Genomic DNA, 15,365 nt, shown 5'->3' with positions numbered 1-15,365 from the left:
CTGGTTATTTTATCATTTGTATTGTTGCTACTGTTTGTTAGCAATGTGGTTATTGATCATACGTTGTTGGATATGTTAGATCAGCGCCTCTGATCTGTGGAGTCTGTTTTGATGTTGCTCTGTTATGTTTTCTCATTCTATGCAGCATCATGTGACATGTCACCGCCGGTGACATGTCACATGATGCTGTGACTCACCGCCCCCCCTCGGTTTTCAGCTGCCCCCCCCTCTGTACTGAGCTGGAGCCGGGACTGGTCAGACGCGAGCTGTGTTGGTGCTGCTTGGGCTGATCGTGAGCTCAGCTTGTCTAGCTGTAGTTTGGGCTTTTCTATGAATCACAAGAAATCACAAGGTAAACCTGAAGTGATTTTACAAACTGAATTTGGAGATATTTTTTGTTGTTTTCTTATAAATGTGTTTTGTTTAATTTTCTGCTAGGCTATATTTCTTTAGGCTAGATAACGAGACTGGGTTCCTACTGAGTAACTCACTCTAATATTTGCAAAATTCTGCATGGTATCATAGGATACATGACCTGACACATACAGTATATTTTACATCTTGCATTGGCAGCCCTGAACCACAAGTCAGCAGTGTTTGTGTGAGCCACAACGATATTGGACTTTGAACAGAAAACAAGCACTCATTGATTTTATATTTATTTAGAAAAAATACTGAAATGACCAAAAGGCAAAGGACTTGGCTCAATTACAACACACACATCAATTTACAAAAAGGAATATATAAACAAAAAGAAACAGATGTATACTAAAAGTGCACATGAGTATAAATAGAGGATAAATAGACAAACAGTTTCATTCTTTTCACATCTACATTCCTTGAAGGTGCATTTTTCAAACGGGGTCAGAGGTCATGTTAGCTTCTTTTCGATTCCAGGAGTGGAAGAGTCAGACGCGAGCTGTGTTGGTGCTGCTTGGGCTGGTCGTGAGCTCAGCTTGTCTAGCTGTAGTTTGGGCTTTTCTATGAATCACAAGAAAACCAGAAGGAAACATAAGATACAAAAGTGTGGAGGAGAAAGCATCACATCCCTTATTACTGTTCCATCAAATATAGAGAATCTCTGAAAGAGTAAAAGTTGTAATTGGATGTTCAGTGTATTTGAAAATAAGGCTTGGATTGATGTCTGTTATACTTACATGATGGAAGCCATGACTCTTTGCACTGTCTTCAACTCGGGGTCCAGGCAAAAGCGAAGCCCTCTTCTGTCGGTGACACTGTTGAAATGGACAGAGGAGACTTCACGTTAAAAAAAATATCTTCACCAAATAAAGTTTGTAAAACAAATATCCATAAATCATTAGACAGGGAAACTAGAAGTGCATAATCTTCTTCCACATAACTGAGGCCGGACTCTAACCGTTGATAAATCTCAATTAAAATGTATTTCTAGGTTTCATTGGTGGCAGGGAGATGCATTGTCCTAATAGCATAAAAAAAGCAATTAATGAACCATTTTACTGTATCTTACACAATCTCCACTCTGTCACAGAACGCAGTTGCCGGGTAGATCTGGATGTCCTTTACTTTTGTGCTCATTTTACTGCTGACACGTTGACACAGACAGCCTTCTGATTGATGACCTACAGAGAAAGACAGGAAAACATCATTTCATTATAATTCGTTTTTCACTGAAACGATTTCATCTAAAAGTAACTTAAACGTATTCAAAAGTAAATTAAACACCTTAGGTAGTCTGTGTTAAAGTTGTAAATGCTGATATAGTATAAACACTTACGTTGGGCTTCAGAGATGCAGACGATGACAGCCAGGAGCAGAAAACCTTTCATGATGCTGGACATTGTTGCTTTCCTTTTTGGTGGAGGAGACAGAAGTGCTAGAACAGATCTTGATTCTTGCGATAAAGATGATAGAAAGCGTTGTAACAAGTGCAGCTGGAGATGTTAGCTAGAGTCTGAGAGAGCAGCGCTTGTTGACAGGAGGACTGTGAAGGGGTAGATGCTGAGGGTCCTCTTAAATACTCTCTTTACGCCACTTACCTCATCATACTTCCTGTGACCAAGGGAATTTCTGTCGTAGTGGAAAGTGAAACTTACAAAACCACAGACAACTCTTCCTTATTCCCCATGGTCATACTACTTTAGTATAATTAACAGATTTTCGATGAACAAATATTTTTAAGCATTTTGAACACTATCTATTTCTGATGCCATGAAGAAAAAACAGATGAATAATAAAAAAGGATCATATATAATATCTTAATTAAGGAAGGCATTGGTTCACCTGTATCTTTATTTGCCATTTATTTTTATATTCATTTTACATTTAACGCAAAGCTGAGTAAATTGCTATTAAGGGATATGTTTGTCTCCCTAAAGAATGCATATAGGTACATTGGCTGCATACAATTATTTCATCTGAAATAAATGACGCAATTAAACAAAGCTTAAACTGAACTGAATGTCTTGGAGAGAATCGAATCCCATAATATCACAAAAAAGACATTTAATATTCTCTGTTTTGTCATATCGTCAAAATCACGGTACTAAAGTATAATATAAAATAACGTTTTACTTAAATATAAAATAAGAATGCTGATCCTAAATTACTAACAGAGTTGGTGAAAAAAGGTTTTTGGATGAAATCCTCATGAGGTCACTTTAGATTTGCATAGTTTATTACATTAAGTAACACAGAGTGTAGGTTAGTCTCTGCATGGTCTGATTTTCTTCGTGTGCATCAGTGGTTAACACCTTGCTCTGAAGGAAAGGCACTTTTCAAAAATGTTTTTCCACTGTAGTTGCGTGGTAGTTACACTGTCATGACATTTGTGGAGTGAATAAACCAGTATTATCAGAAATATCTGATGGATGCTGATATTCATTTCCTTTCTTTTTCACTTCAGTGTTTTGCTGTTAATTTAAGATAGATATGATATGCCCTCCATAAAGTCACAAGTTTACAAGGAAAGGTTTGGTTTCAGTGGAAAGCTTTGTCTGAATGTCAGCTTTAGTTTTATATCCTCTTTCCCTTGTGTTCAAAATCAAATCCCAATACAACCCTGTTTCCTTCCCTAATTCTTGCCATCATTCTCTTCCCTTCTGTATTTGACCACAAAGATTGAATGAAAGTGTGAAAAACAGTGAGATTATTCTGAAAATCTTTTCTGTGATGCTCTATAACATTTTTGATAACAAGTATTATAGATCACACGCCCTTTAAAAAGAATGAGAAAAGAGCATAAAGGCAACGGAAGGTGACGTGCTGAACTGCCTCATTACTGATCAAAGCAGGGCCCAGGACAAGACACCCAAAATATAAACTTTCAAAAAACAGGCATGATTTACAGGGCTGGTTCAGTAAAGTATAGAAGTTAATAAATATGACACGTGTTTCTTACTTACCTGTGATTGTTTCTAGCCATGTAGGAAGTTTTGGTTTTACTTGCCCTGTTTTCGAGATCTCTAGCTACGTTGTGGCTGTGGGCAGACGTCTCAGAGATTGATATCTCAAAACCATGGCAAATACAATCAGAAGCATCAGCCTGGCTGAAACCTCTCAAGGTAAAGATAAAACAACTGATTTTTAATCTAATCAAACCACCCTTGATAGCGTGGTGACAATGCGTTTTTAAGATTATTCATGTGGAATTTATGACATGGGGTAAAAGCAATCGTAAACTTAGCACAAGAACCACCATAGACAGGGCTGGTTCTCAATTGGTAAACCTGAAGTGATTTTACAAACTGAATTTGGAGATATTTTTTGTTGTTTTCTTATAAATGTGTTTTGCTTAATTTTCTGCTAGGCTATATTTCTTTAGGCTAGATAAAGAGACTGGGTTCCTACTGAGTAACTCACTCTAATATTTGCAAAATTCTGCATGGTATCATAGGATACATGACCTGACACATACAGTATACTTTACATCTTGCATTGGCAGCCCTGAACCACAAGGCAGCAGTGTTTGTGTGAGCCACAACGATATTGGACTTTGAACAGAAAACAAGCACTCAATGCTCCATTGATTTTATATTTATTTAGAAAAAATACTGAAATGACCAAAAGGCAAAGGACTTGGCTCAATTACAACACATACATCAATTTACAAAGAGGAATATATAAACAAAAAGAAACAGATGTATACTAAAAGTGCACATGAGTATAAATAGAGGATAAATAGACAAACAGTTTCATTCTTTTCACATCTACATTCCTTGAAGGTGCATTTTTCAAACGGGGTCAGAGGTCATGTTAGCTTCTTTTCGATTCCAGGAGTGGAAGAGTCAGACGCGAGCTGTGTTGGTGCTGCTTGGGCTGGTCGTGAGCTCAGCTTGTCTAGCTGTAGTTTGGGCTTTTCTATGAATCACAAGAAAACCAGAAGGAAACATAAGATACAAAAGTGTGGAGGAGAAAGCATCACATCCCTTATTACTGTTCCATCAAATATAGAGAATCTCTGAAAGAGTAAAAGTTGTAATTGGATGTTCAGTGTATTTGAAAATAAGGCTTGGATTGATGTCTGTTATACTTACATGATGGAAGCCATGACTCTTTGCACTGTCTTCAACTCGGGGTCCAGGCAAAAGCGAAGCCCTCTTCTGTCGGTGACACTGTTGAAATGGACAGAGGAGACTTCACGTTAAAAAAAATATCTTCACCAAATAAAGTTTGGAAAACAAATATCCATAAATCATTAGACAGGGAAACTAGAAGTGCATAATCATCTTCCACATAACTGAGGCCGGACTCTAACCGTTGATAAATCTCAATTAAAATGTATTTCTAGGTTTCATTGGTGGCAGGGAGATACATTGTCCTAATAGCATAAAAAAGCAATTAATGAACCATTTTACTGTATCTTACACAATCTCCACTCTGTCACAGAACGCAGTTGCCGGGTAGATCTGGATGTCCTTTACTTTTGTGCTCATTTTACTGCTGACACGTTGACACAGACAGCCTCCTGATTGATGACCTACAGAGAAAGACAGGAAAACATCATTTCATTATAATTCGTTTTTCACTGAAACGATTTCATCTAAAAGTAACTTAAACATATTCAAAAGTAAATTAAACACCTTAGGTAGTCTGTCTTAAAGTTGTAAATGCTGAAATAGTATAAACACTTACGTTGGGCTTCAGAGATGCAGACGATGACAGCCAGGAGCAGAAACACTTTCATGATGCTGGACATTGTTGCTTTCCTTTTTGGTGGAGGAGACAGAAGTGCTAGAACAGATCTTGATTCTTGCGATAAAGATGATAGAAAGCGTTGTAACAAGTGCAGCTGGAGATGTTAGCTAGAGTCTGAGAGAGCAACGCTTGTTGACAGGAGGACTGTGAAGGGGTAGATGCTGAGGGTCCTCTTAAATACTCTCTTTAGCCACTTACCTCATCATACTTCCTGTGACCAAGGGAATTTCTGTCGTAGTGGAAAGTGAAACTTACAAAACCACAGACAACTCTTCCTTATTCCCCATGGCCATACTACTTTAGTATAATTAACAGATTTTCGATGAACAAATATTTTTAAGCATTTTGAACACTATCTATTTCTGATGCCATGAAGAAAAAACAGATGAATAATAAAAAAGGATCATATATAATATCTTAATTAAGGAAGGCATTAGTTCACCTGTATCTTTATTTGCCATTTATTTTTATATTCATTTTACATTTAACACAAAGCTGAGTAGATTGCTATTAAGGGATATGTTTGTCTCCCTAAAGAATGCATATAGGTACATTGGCTGCATACAATTATTTCATCTGAAATAAATGACGCAATTAAACAAAGCTTAAACTGAACTGAATGTCTTGGAGAGAATCGAATCCCATAATATCACAAAAAAGACATTTAATATTCTCTGTTTTGTCATATCGTCAAAATCACGGTACTAAAGTATAATATAAAATAACGTTTTACTTAAATATAAAATAAGAATGCTGATCCTAAATTACTAACAGAGTTGGTGAAAAAAGGTTTTTGGATGAAATCCTCATGAGGTCACTTTAGATTTGCATAGTTTATTACATTAAGTAACACAGAGTGTAGGTTAGTCTCTGCATGGTCTGATTTTCTTCATGTGCATCAGTGGTTAACACCTTGCTCTGAAGGAAAGGCACTTTTCAAAAATGTTTTTCCACTGTAGTTGCGTGGTAGTTACACTGTCATGACATTTGTGGAGTGAATAAACCAGTATTATCAGAAATATCTGATGGATGCTGATATTCATTTCCTTTCTTTTTCACTTCAGTGTTTTGCTGTTAATTTAAGATAGATATGATATGCCCTCCATAAAGTCACAAGTTTACAAGGAAAGGTTTGGTTTCATTGGAAAGCTTTGTCTGAATGTCAGCTTTAGTTTTATATCCTCTTTCACTTGTGTTCAAAATCAAATCCCAATACAACCCTGTTTCTTTCCCTAATTCTTGCCATCATTTTTTTCCCTTCTGTATTTGACCACAAAGATTGAATGAAAGTGTAAAGAACAGTGAGATTATTCTGAAAATCTTTTCTGTAATGCTCTATAACATTTTTGATGACAAGTATTATAGATCACATGCCCTTTCAAAAGAATGAGAAAAGAGCATAAAGGCAACGGAAGGTGACGTGCTGAACTGCCTCATTACTGATCAAAGCAGGGCCCAGGACAAGACACCCAAAATATAAACTTTCAAAAAACAGGCATGATTTACAGGGCTGGTTCAGTAAAGTATAGAAGTTAATAAATATGACACGTGTTTCTTACTTACCTGTGATTGTTTCTAGCCATGTAGGAAGTTTTGGTTTTACTTGCCCTGTTTTCGAGATCTCTAGCTACGTTGAGGCTGTGGGCAGACGTCTCAGAGATTGATATCTCAAAACCATGGCAAATACAATCAGAAGCATCTGCCTGGCTGAAACCTCTCAAGGTAAAGATTACATATATTATTTTTGATCCAATTAAACCACCCTTGATAGCGTGGTGACAATGTGTTTTCAAGATTATTCATGTGGAATTTATGACATGGGTTAAAAGCAATCGTAAACTTAGCATAAGAACCACCATAGACAGGGCTGGTTGTCAATTGGTGAATCTGAAGTGATTTTTCAAACTGGATTTGAAGATGTTTTTTGTTGTTTTCGTAAAAATGTGTTTTGCTTATTGTTGTTGTCGAACCTCAGATTGAAGAGGAACAATGCGGGTTTCGTCCTGGTCGTGGAACGACGGACCATCTTTTCACTCTCGCAAGGATCCTGGAGGGGGCCTGGGAGTACGCTCATCCGGTCTACATGTGCTTTGTGGATTTGGAGAAGGCGTATGACCGGGTTCCCAGGGAGATACTGTGGGAGGTGCTGCGGGAGTATGGGGTGAGGGGGTCTCTACTCAGGGCCATCCAATCTCTGTACTCTCAAAGCGAAAGCTGTGTCCGGGTCCTCCGTAGCACGTCGGACTGATTTCCAGTGAGGGTTGGCCTCCGCCAGGGCTGCGCTTTGTCACCAATCCTGATGGTGATATTCATGGACAGGATTTCGAGGCATAGTCGTGGGGGAGGGGGTCTGCAGTTTGGTGGGCTAAGGATTGCTCCTCTGCTTTTTGCAGATGATGTGGTCCTAAAGGCTTCATCGGTCTGTGACCTTCAGCACTCACTGGATCGGTTCGCGGCCGAGTGTGAAGCGGTTGGGATGAGGATCAGCACCTCCAAATCTGAGGCCATGGTTCTCAGCAGGAAACCGATGGGTTGTCCACTCCAGGTAGGGAATGAAACCTTACCCCAAGTGAAGGAGTTCAAGTATCTCGGGGTCTTGTTCTCGAGTGAGGGAACAATAGAGCGTGAGATGGGCCGGAGAATCGGAGCAGCGGGAGCGGTACTGCAGTCGCTTTACCGTACCGTTGTGACGAAAAGAGAGCAGAGCCAGAAGGCAAAGCTCTCTGTCTACCGGGCCATCTTTGTTCCTACCCTCACCTATGGGCATGAAGGATGGGTCATGACCGAAAGAACGAGATCGCGGATACAAGCGGCCGAAATGGGATTTCTCCGCAGGGTGGCTGGCATCTCCCTTAGGGATAAGGTGAGAAGTTCAGTCATCCGGGAGGGACTCGGAGTAGAAGCGCTGCTCCTTCGCGTTGAAAGGAGCCAGTTGAGGTGGTTCGGGCTCCTAGTGAGGATGCCTCCTGGGCGCCTCCCTAGGGAGGTGTTCCAGGCACGTCCAGCTGGGAAGAGACCGAGGGGTAGACCTAGGACCAGGTGGAGGGATTATATCTCTTCGCTGGCCTGGGAGCGTCTTGGAATCCCCCAGTCAGAGCTGGTTGATGTGGCCAGGGAAAGGAAAGTTTGGGGCTCTCTGCTGGAGCTGTTACCTCCACGATCCTGACGGAAAAGCGGGAGAAGATGGATGGATGGATGGTGTTTTGTTTAATTTTCTGCTAGGCTATATTTCTTTAGGCTAGATAAAGAGACTGGGTTACCTACTGAGTAACTCACTCTAATATTTGCAAAATTCTGCATGGTATCATAGGAGACATGACCTGACACATACAGTATACTTTACATCTTGCATTGGCAGCCCTGAACCACAAGTCAGCAGTGTTTGTGTGAGCCACAACAATATTGGACTTTGAACAGAAAACAAGCACTCAATGCTCCATTGATTTTATATTTATTTAGAAAAAATACTGAAATGACCAAAAGGCAAAGGACTTGGCTCAATTACAACACACACATCAATTTACAAAAAGGAATACAAGGAATATATAAACAAAAAGAAACAGATGTATACTAAAAGTGCACATGAGTATAAATAGAGGATAAATAGACAAACAGTTTCATTCTTTTCACATCTACATTCCTTGAAGGTGCATTTTTCAAACGGGGTCAGAGGTCATGTTAGCTTCTTTTCGATTCCAGGAGTGGAAGAGTCAGACGCGAGCTGTGTTGGTGCTGCTTGGACTGGTCGTGAGCTCAGCTTGTCTAGCTGTAGTTTGGGCTTTTCTATGAATCACAAGAAAACCAGAAGGAAACATAAGATACAAAAGTGTGGAGGAGAAAGCATCACATCCCTTATTACTATTCCATCAAATATAGAGAATCTCTGAAAGAGTAAACGTTGTAATTGGATGTTCAGTGTATTTAAAAATAAGGCTTGGATTGATGTCTGTTATACTTACATGATGGAAGCCATGACTCTTTGCACTGTCTTCAACTCGGGGTCCAGGCAAAAGCGAAGCCCTCTTCTGTCGGTGACACTGTTGAAATGGACAGAGGAGACTTCACGTTAAAAAAAATATCTTCACCAAATAAAGTTTGTAAAACAGATATCCATAAATCATTAGACAGGGAAACTAGAAGTGCATAATCATCTTCCACATAACTGAAGCCGGACTCTAACCGTTGATAAATCTCAATTAAAATGTATTTCTAGGTTTCATTGGTGGCAGGGAGATACATTGTCCTAATAGCATAAAAAAAGCAATTAATGAACCATTTTACTGTATCTTACACAATCTCCACTCTGTCACAGAACGCAGTTGCCGGGTAGATCTGGATGTCCTTTACTGCTCTGCTCATTTTATCCCTGACGCGTTGACACAGACAGCCTCCTGAATGATAACCTACAGAGAAAGACAGGAAAACATCATTTCATTATAATTCGTTTTTCACTGAAACGATTTCATCTAAAAGTAACTTAAACGTATTCAAAAGTAAATTAAACACCTTAGGTAGTCTGTCTTAAAGTTGTAAATGCTGAAATAGTATAAACACTTACGTTGGGCTTCAGAGATGCAGACGATGACAGCCAGGAGCAGAAACACTTTCATGATGCTGGACATTGTTGCTTTCCTTTTTGGTGGAGGAGACAGAAGTGCTAGATCAGATCTAGAGATGTTATTTAGAGTCTGAGAGAGCAACGTTTGTTGACAGGAGGACTGTGAAGGGGTAGATGCTGAGGGTCCTCTTAAATACTCTCTTCACCCACGTACCTCATCATACTTCCTTTGACCAAGGGAATTTCTACCGAACTAGATTGTGAAAGTAAAAAAAACCCACAGATAATACTTACTCATTCGCGCTATTTTTGTAGAAGGAACTCTGGAAGATTTTCATTGCCATAGTGCATCTGATAATAAAACCCCTTGAACCTTAAAAAAAGACATTGAATATTTATTTTTGTCTTATTGTCAATATCATGAAACTAAAGTATTAAAGTTAAATTATTATTATATTAAAGTATAAAATAACGTTTTACTTTCCAGCACATGAGACTGTTCCTTAATGACTTACAGATTTGGTATCAAAAGCTTTTTGATAACATTTCAAGTTGCTTTGCATGGTCTTTTACATTGAGTAACACAGTTAGTCTCTGTATCATGTGATTTTCTATATGTGCATCAGTGGTTAACACCTTGTTCTGAAGAAAAAGGCACATTCAAAAATGTCTTTCCGCTGTAGTTGCATGGTAGTTACACTGTCATGACATTTGTGGAGTGAATAAACCAGTATTATCAGAAATATCTGATGGATGCTGATATTCATTTCCTTTCTTTTTCACCTCAGTGTTTTGCTGTTAATGTTAGATAGATATGATATGCCCTCCATAAAGTCACAAGTTTACAAGGAAATGTTTTGTTTCAGTGGAAAGCTTTGTCTGAATGTCAGTTTTAGCTTTATATCCTCTTTCATTTGTGTTCAAAATCAAATCCCAATACAACCCTGTTTTCTTCCCTAATTCTTGCCATCATTCTCTTCTTCTTCAAAGATTGAATGAAAGTGTAAAGAACAGTGAGATTATTCTGAAAAGCTTTTCTGTGATGCTCTATACCATTTTTAATGACACGTATTATAGATCACATGCCTTTTCAAAAGAATGAGAAAAGAGCATAAAGGCAAAGGTGACGTGCTGAACTGCCTCATTACTGATCAAAGCAGGGCCCAGGACAAAACACCCAAAATATAAACTTTCAAAAAACAGGCATGATTTACAGGGCTGGTTCAGTAAAGTATAGAAGTTAATAAATATGACACGTGTTTCTTACTTACCCGTGATTGTTTCTAGCCACGTAGGAAGTTTTGGTTTTACTTGCCTTGTTTTCGAGATCTCTATCTACGTTGAGGCTGTGGGCAGACGTCTCAGAGATTGATATCTCAAAACCATGGCAAATACAATCAGAAGCATCTGCCTGGCTGAAACCTCTCAAGGTAAAGATTACATATATCATTTTTGATCTGGTTGAACCAACCCTGAGAGTGTGGTGACAATGCATTTTTTCAAGATAATCAACATTGAATGTATAGACGGGGGGTAAAAGCAATTGTACAATTTAGCATAAAATCATCATAGTCAAGGCTGGTTCTCAAGTGATAAACCTGAAGTGATTTTAAAACTGGATTTAAATATTATCATTCTATGTAAAAAAAAAAGTGTTTTGCTCAATTTGTTGCCAAGCTTTATTTCTTTAACCTAGATAAAGAGACTTGTTTTGTTGAATTTGTTGAAATCTGTCGAAGCCACACTTTGTTAATTTAAGAAGAGGGGTCTTCCCATAAAGGGACTTTCATCTATTTTACATAATGGTAAAGAGAACCACAGTGGTCAGCAAGTTGACTTCTCCGAAACTACTGAAGAGAGCTCATGACATGAATTGGATCTGACAAATGTGTATAAACGTGTGTCATATCAAATCCTTCTCGGATTTATAGATGGATCTATTTTTAACGCATCAGTCTGCCCCCTCTGATAAACTCCATTTTCCTTCTAACAGACAAAATGCACTTAGCAGGCTTGTATATTTTACATTTCCCTTCAGTTAATATTTCATGTGTTTTACTTATAAGGGAACAGAAAGTGCATAAGCTCACTTCAGAAAAGCACAGCTTGTGCCAACATACACTCTAAAGGCACTGGAACAAAAAGGGGGGTGATTGGACCGCAGAAGACAGTGACAGAAGCCTACATGTATGACCAGCATGGTTGACGGAAAATAATTTTCTAGTTGCTCTATTAGCTGTGTAGGGGGTGAATGTTGGTTTGGGCATGCAAAGGAAATACCAACCACAGCTATCTTTAATAATTCACATTTCCTTTTTGTCAAGCAATGCAGCTCTTCACCAAAAGCAAAGACCACAAAGAAGTGTTAGCCTGAGTAGGAATGAAGTGACAGGAACTACTAACGTCAGCAGACTCTCTTCCTCTGCAGATTCTGTTCCTCTGCCGATTCTTGGCATACAGCTTAGAGTGGTTGGACTTCTCATTTCAATCAAACAATGATCGACAGAAAGTTGTGAAAGCTATTTACGGGAAATGTTACAAATTGAATGAAGAACTGAATCAGTTGTAGAAAAAAGAAAGAAAGGAACCATTAATTCCCCACAGAGGGGAAATGTACATTCTGCATTTGACCCATCCTAGTGTTTGGAGTACAGAAATCTTAATCTTAACCATACTTAAATTATCAACAGAAGAACTCATTCTTTTTATTGAGAAAAGCAACTAGAATTAACCTTTAGATGTCTTGTCACTGTAATGTAGTAAAAGTAGCCTACAATGTTTCAGTCTGAAGGAAATTTAAGTATATAATTGAAATACTTAAATAAAGAATATGTACCAAAACATTTTGTTTAGGTATAGAACATAAGTAAATGTATTTTCCAGCACACATCCACCTTTTACCTTCATACATTTTATATAAAGAAGAAACCACCAGACTTTCAAAGCAGGCTTGACCCTTTGTTGAAAGTGACCTGTGGCATCAGGCTGCTGTACAAAGGCTTTTTATGCTGAGTTGATGGTTCATGTCAAAAGGGTACACACAAGTTTCGTTTGATCTTTTGATGCTACTTCCTTTGCGAGGTTCAAAGTATGGTTGGGCATAGTTGAAACAATTCCTTATTTGTCAAAGGTCCCATGTTATTCTGTTCAGATAGAGGAGTTATCTTCTGCCTTAAAAATATATATTTTTAAATTGTACATTAAAGTGATTAAAAATGCATTTTTGAGGTAACTGTCATACAGTAGCACTGCCTGTCTTGACTAAGTATCATTTGGGTAGCAATAAGCCTTGACTTTCATTTGGTGAGGTAAGTGTGAAAATATAGAGACACTTGTGAGATGATTTGACCGCACGGGAATTTTCGAGAGTTTCCAGCCCCGAAAGACTGCTTTCCTGTGACAGACGTGTTTTTCTCTCTCTCGACGTTTCAACTTGTTTGTTTCCCCTATGTTTAATGACATTTGTTAAAAACTCAGTTTTAAAATCTTCATAGTTATTGAACAATAGTACCATGGTTTATTGCAACTCATATGTTCATAGTTTTGGCCATCAGTGCAATTGGTTATGATGCACATGATCATTGTATTCATCCCAAAAAAGGATGATGTTGTGTCTCGGTAGCTTGATTTCCCCTCCTTGGTTGTCCCTCCCCTTGACCTGATTAACTGCCCCGCCCTTATTGTTTACACCTGTGTTCACCTTGTATATTTAAGCTGTGTTTGTCTCTGTGCCCAGTGCCAGATCGTTTTGAGTTATCACCACGCTAGTGTGCGTTATGCTTTTAGACTTTTGTGACTATGGAATATTAACTCTAGTAAAAAACCTTTTTTTGGAAACTCCTTTTGTGTCGAGTCGTGCATTTGGGTTTTATCATTTTATTGTGCCCCAGAGGTAACAGATGAGATCTGTGAACATGGCTCAACAAAGTCCCATGAATAAAATAAACAAAGGTTCAGACAGGTTCTGAACAGGCCCACAACTCCGCATAATTTTGACTTGGTGGTCAAACTTTGCATTTAACACCCAAAATGTTTATATTAATCCATAAGTAGACAAAAGAAAAATACAACATCAATATGTTTGTCTTTGGAGAGACACAGTGCTGTTCTATAAATGTAAAATGTTTGAGTGAAGGCAGACATCTTAGGGTTCATACATACAAACCTGATAAATAAAACTAAACTAATTGGACAGGTATTTGGTTTTAGGATTAGGGTTTTTGATTATTATAATGTGTGATGGGTTGTGTTCAAGATAATTTCCTTAGCCTGCCCTCTAGTGTTTAGGTTTTAAAACTAATGCTAATGCTAATAAAGAGTTGCTTTGTGTTGTTTCTCGCTGAAACTTTGCCCAACAAATTCTCAGTAATCATAGAAAAAGACAATATTTCTTTCTTTTTACAGCTACAAAAAGAATAATATTAAGAATCTAATCTTATTAGGATGTTTAATTGCTTTCATGTGAATCAGCAACTGCATTTGTCTGCTTCAATTTGTTTTTGATTGTGACGTGCAGTGGACATGCAGGCCAGCTGACCTGCATCTTTCATGTTTACATTCAGCGTTCTCATCTTTGCTCAGTGTTCCTCCAAATGTGTTTACAGGAGCAGGAACCCACGACAGTTACCATAGAAACTACAGCGCCTCGGCACCAGCAGAGCAAAGATGGGACTTAATTTTCTACAAATTCACACATGCAAGAAAACACAGATCACAGCACCATTTGGTGGAGGGTATAAAAACATTGTTTTATTGATTAAAAGTTAGTTCGCACAACACAGGAAGGTAAAAAATAATTTGCCGATATCTTCCATTTTTATGATTTTAATTGACCACCAGCACCGTAAAGGTAGATTTGAACAGGAATGACATTGATATAACATTACAGATGGTTAATCTTGACAATATTTACTTGCGCCTGTATGTTTTAGAATGGTTCTTTAATTATATCCCTTGTATTTATCTGCATAATACACGTCTACATATCTCCTAAAGTCAGTGTGTCATGCACTGACAGAAAAAGATTAGTATATATTTTTGAGGAATATCTTAAGTCACAATGTCTGTCCATTTGCACCCTATATCTCAGCGATGGCGGGAAGCATGCATGCTCTCACACGTGCCTCCCTCCATGCTGTCCTGCAGTCAGAGATCCACTGGGAGATGAGTGATTGTTTTCTGCTTGGATTCTGTCTCTCCTCCTCTGTTCCTCCATCAGCTGGGAGCCCCCTCCTAGTCTCCGCCTCGGGGAAGCAGTGCTCAGGGGAGATAGAGGTGGTAGTGCCGGTGTGTAGCTCAGGGCAGCTGCTCTTCCGTTGGTGTAGGAGGTCTGGACTTGAATCATGGGGGATGCTGTAAGCTCTGGAGCGAGCCTGGCCCTCCCATATATTCCTATTATGCCTTATATACCTTCTGTCCCCAAATGCCCTCCTCACACCTCCAGACAGGCTGCTCTGGTGTCCATAAAGACACTCAAGGGGGTCGGAGTTGCCAAACATCAGCTCATCATACAGTTCCATCTCCTCTCTCTGCTGCATTTCTCTGGCCTCTTCTGTGGGGTTGAATTCTAAGGTGGATGATGTGTTAACACTGAGCCGTGATAGCCGCAGCCTCCGATGGATGTTGTCCGGGG

General features: G+C 38.8%; 3 protein-coding genes across 3 annotated transcripts; all 3 read right to left on the bottom strand.

The window, feature by feature from the left end:
* Nucleotides 1-677: 677 nt before the first annotated feature.
* Nucleotides 678-1,957, bottom strand: LOC134859958 (C-X-C motif chemokine 6-like). The gene is made up of 4 exons (XM_063876767.1): nucleotides 1,757-1,957; nucleotides 1,490-1,601; nucleotides 1,158-1,235; nucleotides 678-981 (listed from the first exon to the last, which is right to left on the bottom strand). The coding sequence occupies exons 1-4, from the start codon at nucleotides 1,818-1,820 to the stop codon at nucleotides 909-911; spliced, it is 327 nt and encodes a 108-aa protein (XP_063732837.1). The 5' UTR covers nucleotides 1,821-1,957; the 3' UTR covers nucleotides 678-908.
* A 2,041-nt stretch (nucleotides 1,958-3,998) lies between these two features.
* Nucleotides 3,999-5,340, bottom strand: LOC134859944 (C-X-C motif chemokine 6-like). Its single transcript, XM_063876744.1, has 4 exons — nucleotides 5,113-5,340; nucleotides 4,846-4,957; nucleotides 4,515-4,592; nucleotides 3,999-4,338 (listed from the first exon to the last, which is right to left on the bottom strand). The coding sequence occupies exons 1-4, from the start codon at nucleotides 5,174-5,176 to the stop codon at nucleotides 4,266-4,268; spliced, it is 327 nt and encodes a 108-aa protein (XP_063732814.1). The 5' UTR covers nucleotides 5,177-5,340; the 3' UTR covers nucleotides 3,999-4,265.
* Nucleotides 5,341-8,610: 3,270 nt separating this feature from the next.
* On the bottom strand, nucleotides 8,611-9,985 carry LOC134859939 (C-X-C motif chemokine 10-like). The gene is made up of 4 exons (XM_063876736.1): nucleotides 9,734-9,985; nucleotides 9,467-9,578; nucleotides 9,135-9,212; nucleotides 8,611-8,958 (listed from the first exon to the last, which is right to left on the bottom strand). Exons 1-4 carry the CDS (start codon nucleotides 9,795-9,797, stop codon nucleotides 8,886-8,888), a joined length of 327 nt encoding a protein of 108 aa, XP_063732806.1. The 5' UTR covers nucleotides 9,798-9,985; the 3' UTR covers nucleotides 8,611-8,885.
* Between the last annotated feature and the right edge of the window lie 5,380 nt (nucleotides 9,986-15,365).

This window comes from Eleginops maclovinus, chromosome 23, assembly GCF_036324505.1.
Source record: "Eleginops maclovinus isolate JMC-PN-2008 ecotype Puerto Natales chromosome 23, JC_Emac_rtc_rv5, whole genome shotgun sequence".
Taxonomy (NCBI): Eukaryota; Metazoa; Chordata; class Actinopteri; order Perciformes; family Eleginopidae; genus Eleginops; species Eleginops maclovinus.
Note: the sequence above shows the minus strand (reverse complement) of the source record. Positions and strands in the feature narration are given on the sequence as shown.

Coding starts and splice junctions, on each gene's coding strand:
- LOC134859958 (XM_063876767.1), bottom strand. CDS start 1,820: ATGTCCAGCATCATGAAAGGTTTTCTGCTCCTGGCTGTCATCGTCTGC. Junction 1,602..1,756: donor CTGCATCTCTGAAGCCCAAC/GTAAGTGTTTAT, acceptor CTTTCTCTGTAG/GTCATCAATCAGAAGGCTGT. Junction 982..1,157: donor AGAGTCATGGCTTCCATCAT/GTAAGTATAACA, acceptor TGTGATTCATAG/AAAAGCCCAAACTACAGCTA.
- LOC134859944 (XM_063876744.1), bottom strand. CDS start 5,176: ATGTCCAGCATCATGAAAGTGTTTCTGCTCCTGGCTGTCATCGTCTGC. Junction 4,593..4,845: donor TGTGACAGAGTGGAGATTGT/GTAAGATACAGT, acceptor CCATTTCAACAG/TGTCACCGACAGAAGAGGGC. Junction 4,339..4,514: donor AGAGTCATGGCTTCCATCAT/GTAAGTATAACA, acceptor TGTGATTCATAG/AAAAGCCCAAACTACAGCTA.
- LOC134859939 (XM_063876736.1), bottom strand. CDS start 9,797: ATGTCCAGCATCATGAAAGTGTTTCTGCTCCTGGCTGTCATCGTCTGC. Junction 9,213..9,466: donor TGTGACAGAGTGGAGATTGT/GTAAGATACAGT, acceptor CCATTTCAACAG/TGTCACCGACAGAAGAGGGC. Junction 8,959..9,134: donor AGAGTCATGGCTTCCATCAT/GTAAGTATAACA, acceptor TGTGATTCATAG/AAAAGCCCAAACTACAGCTA.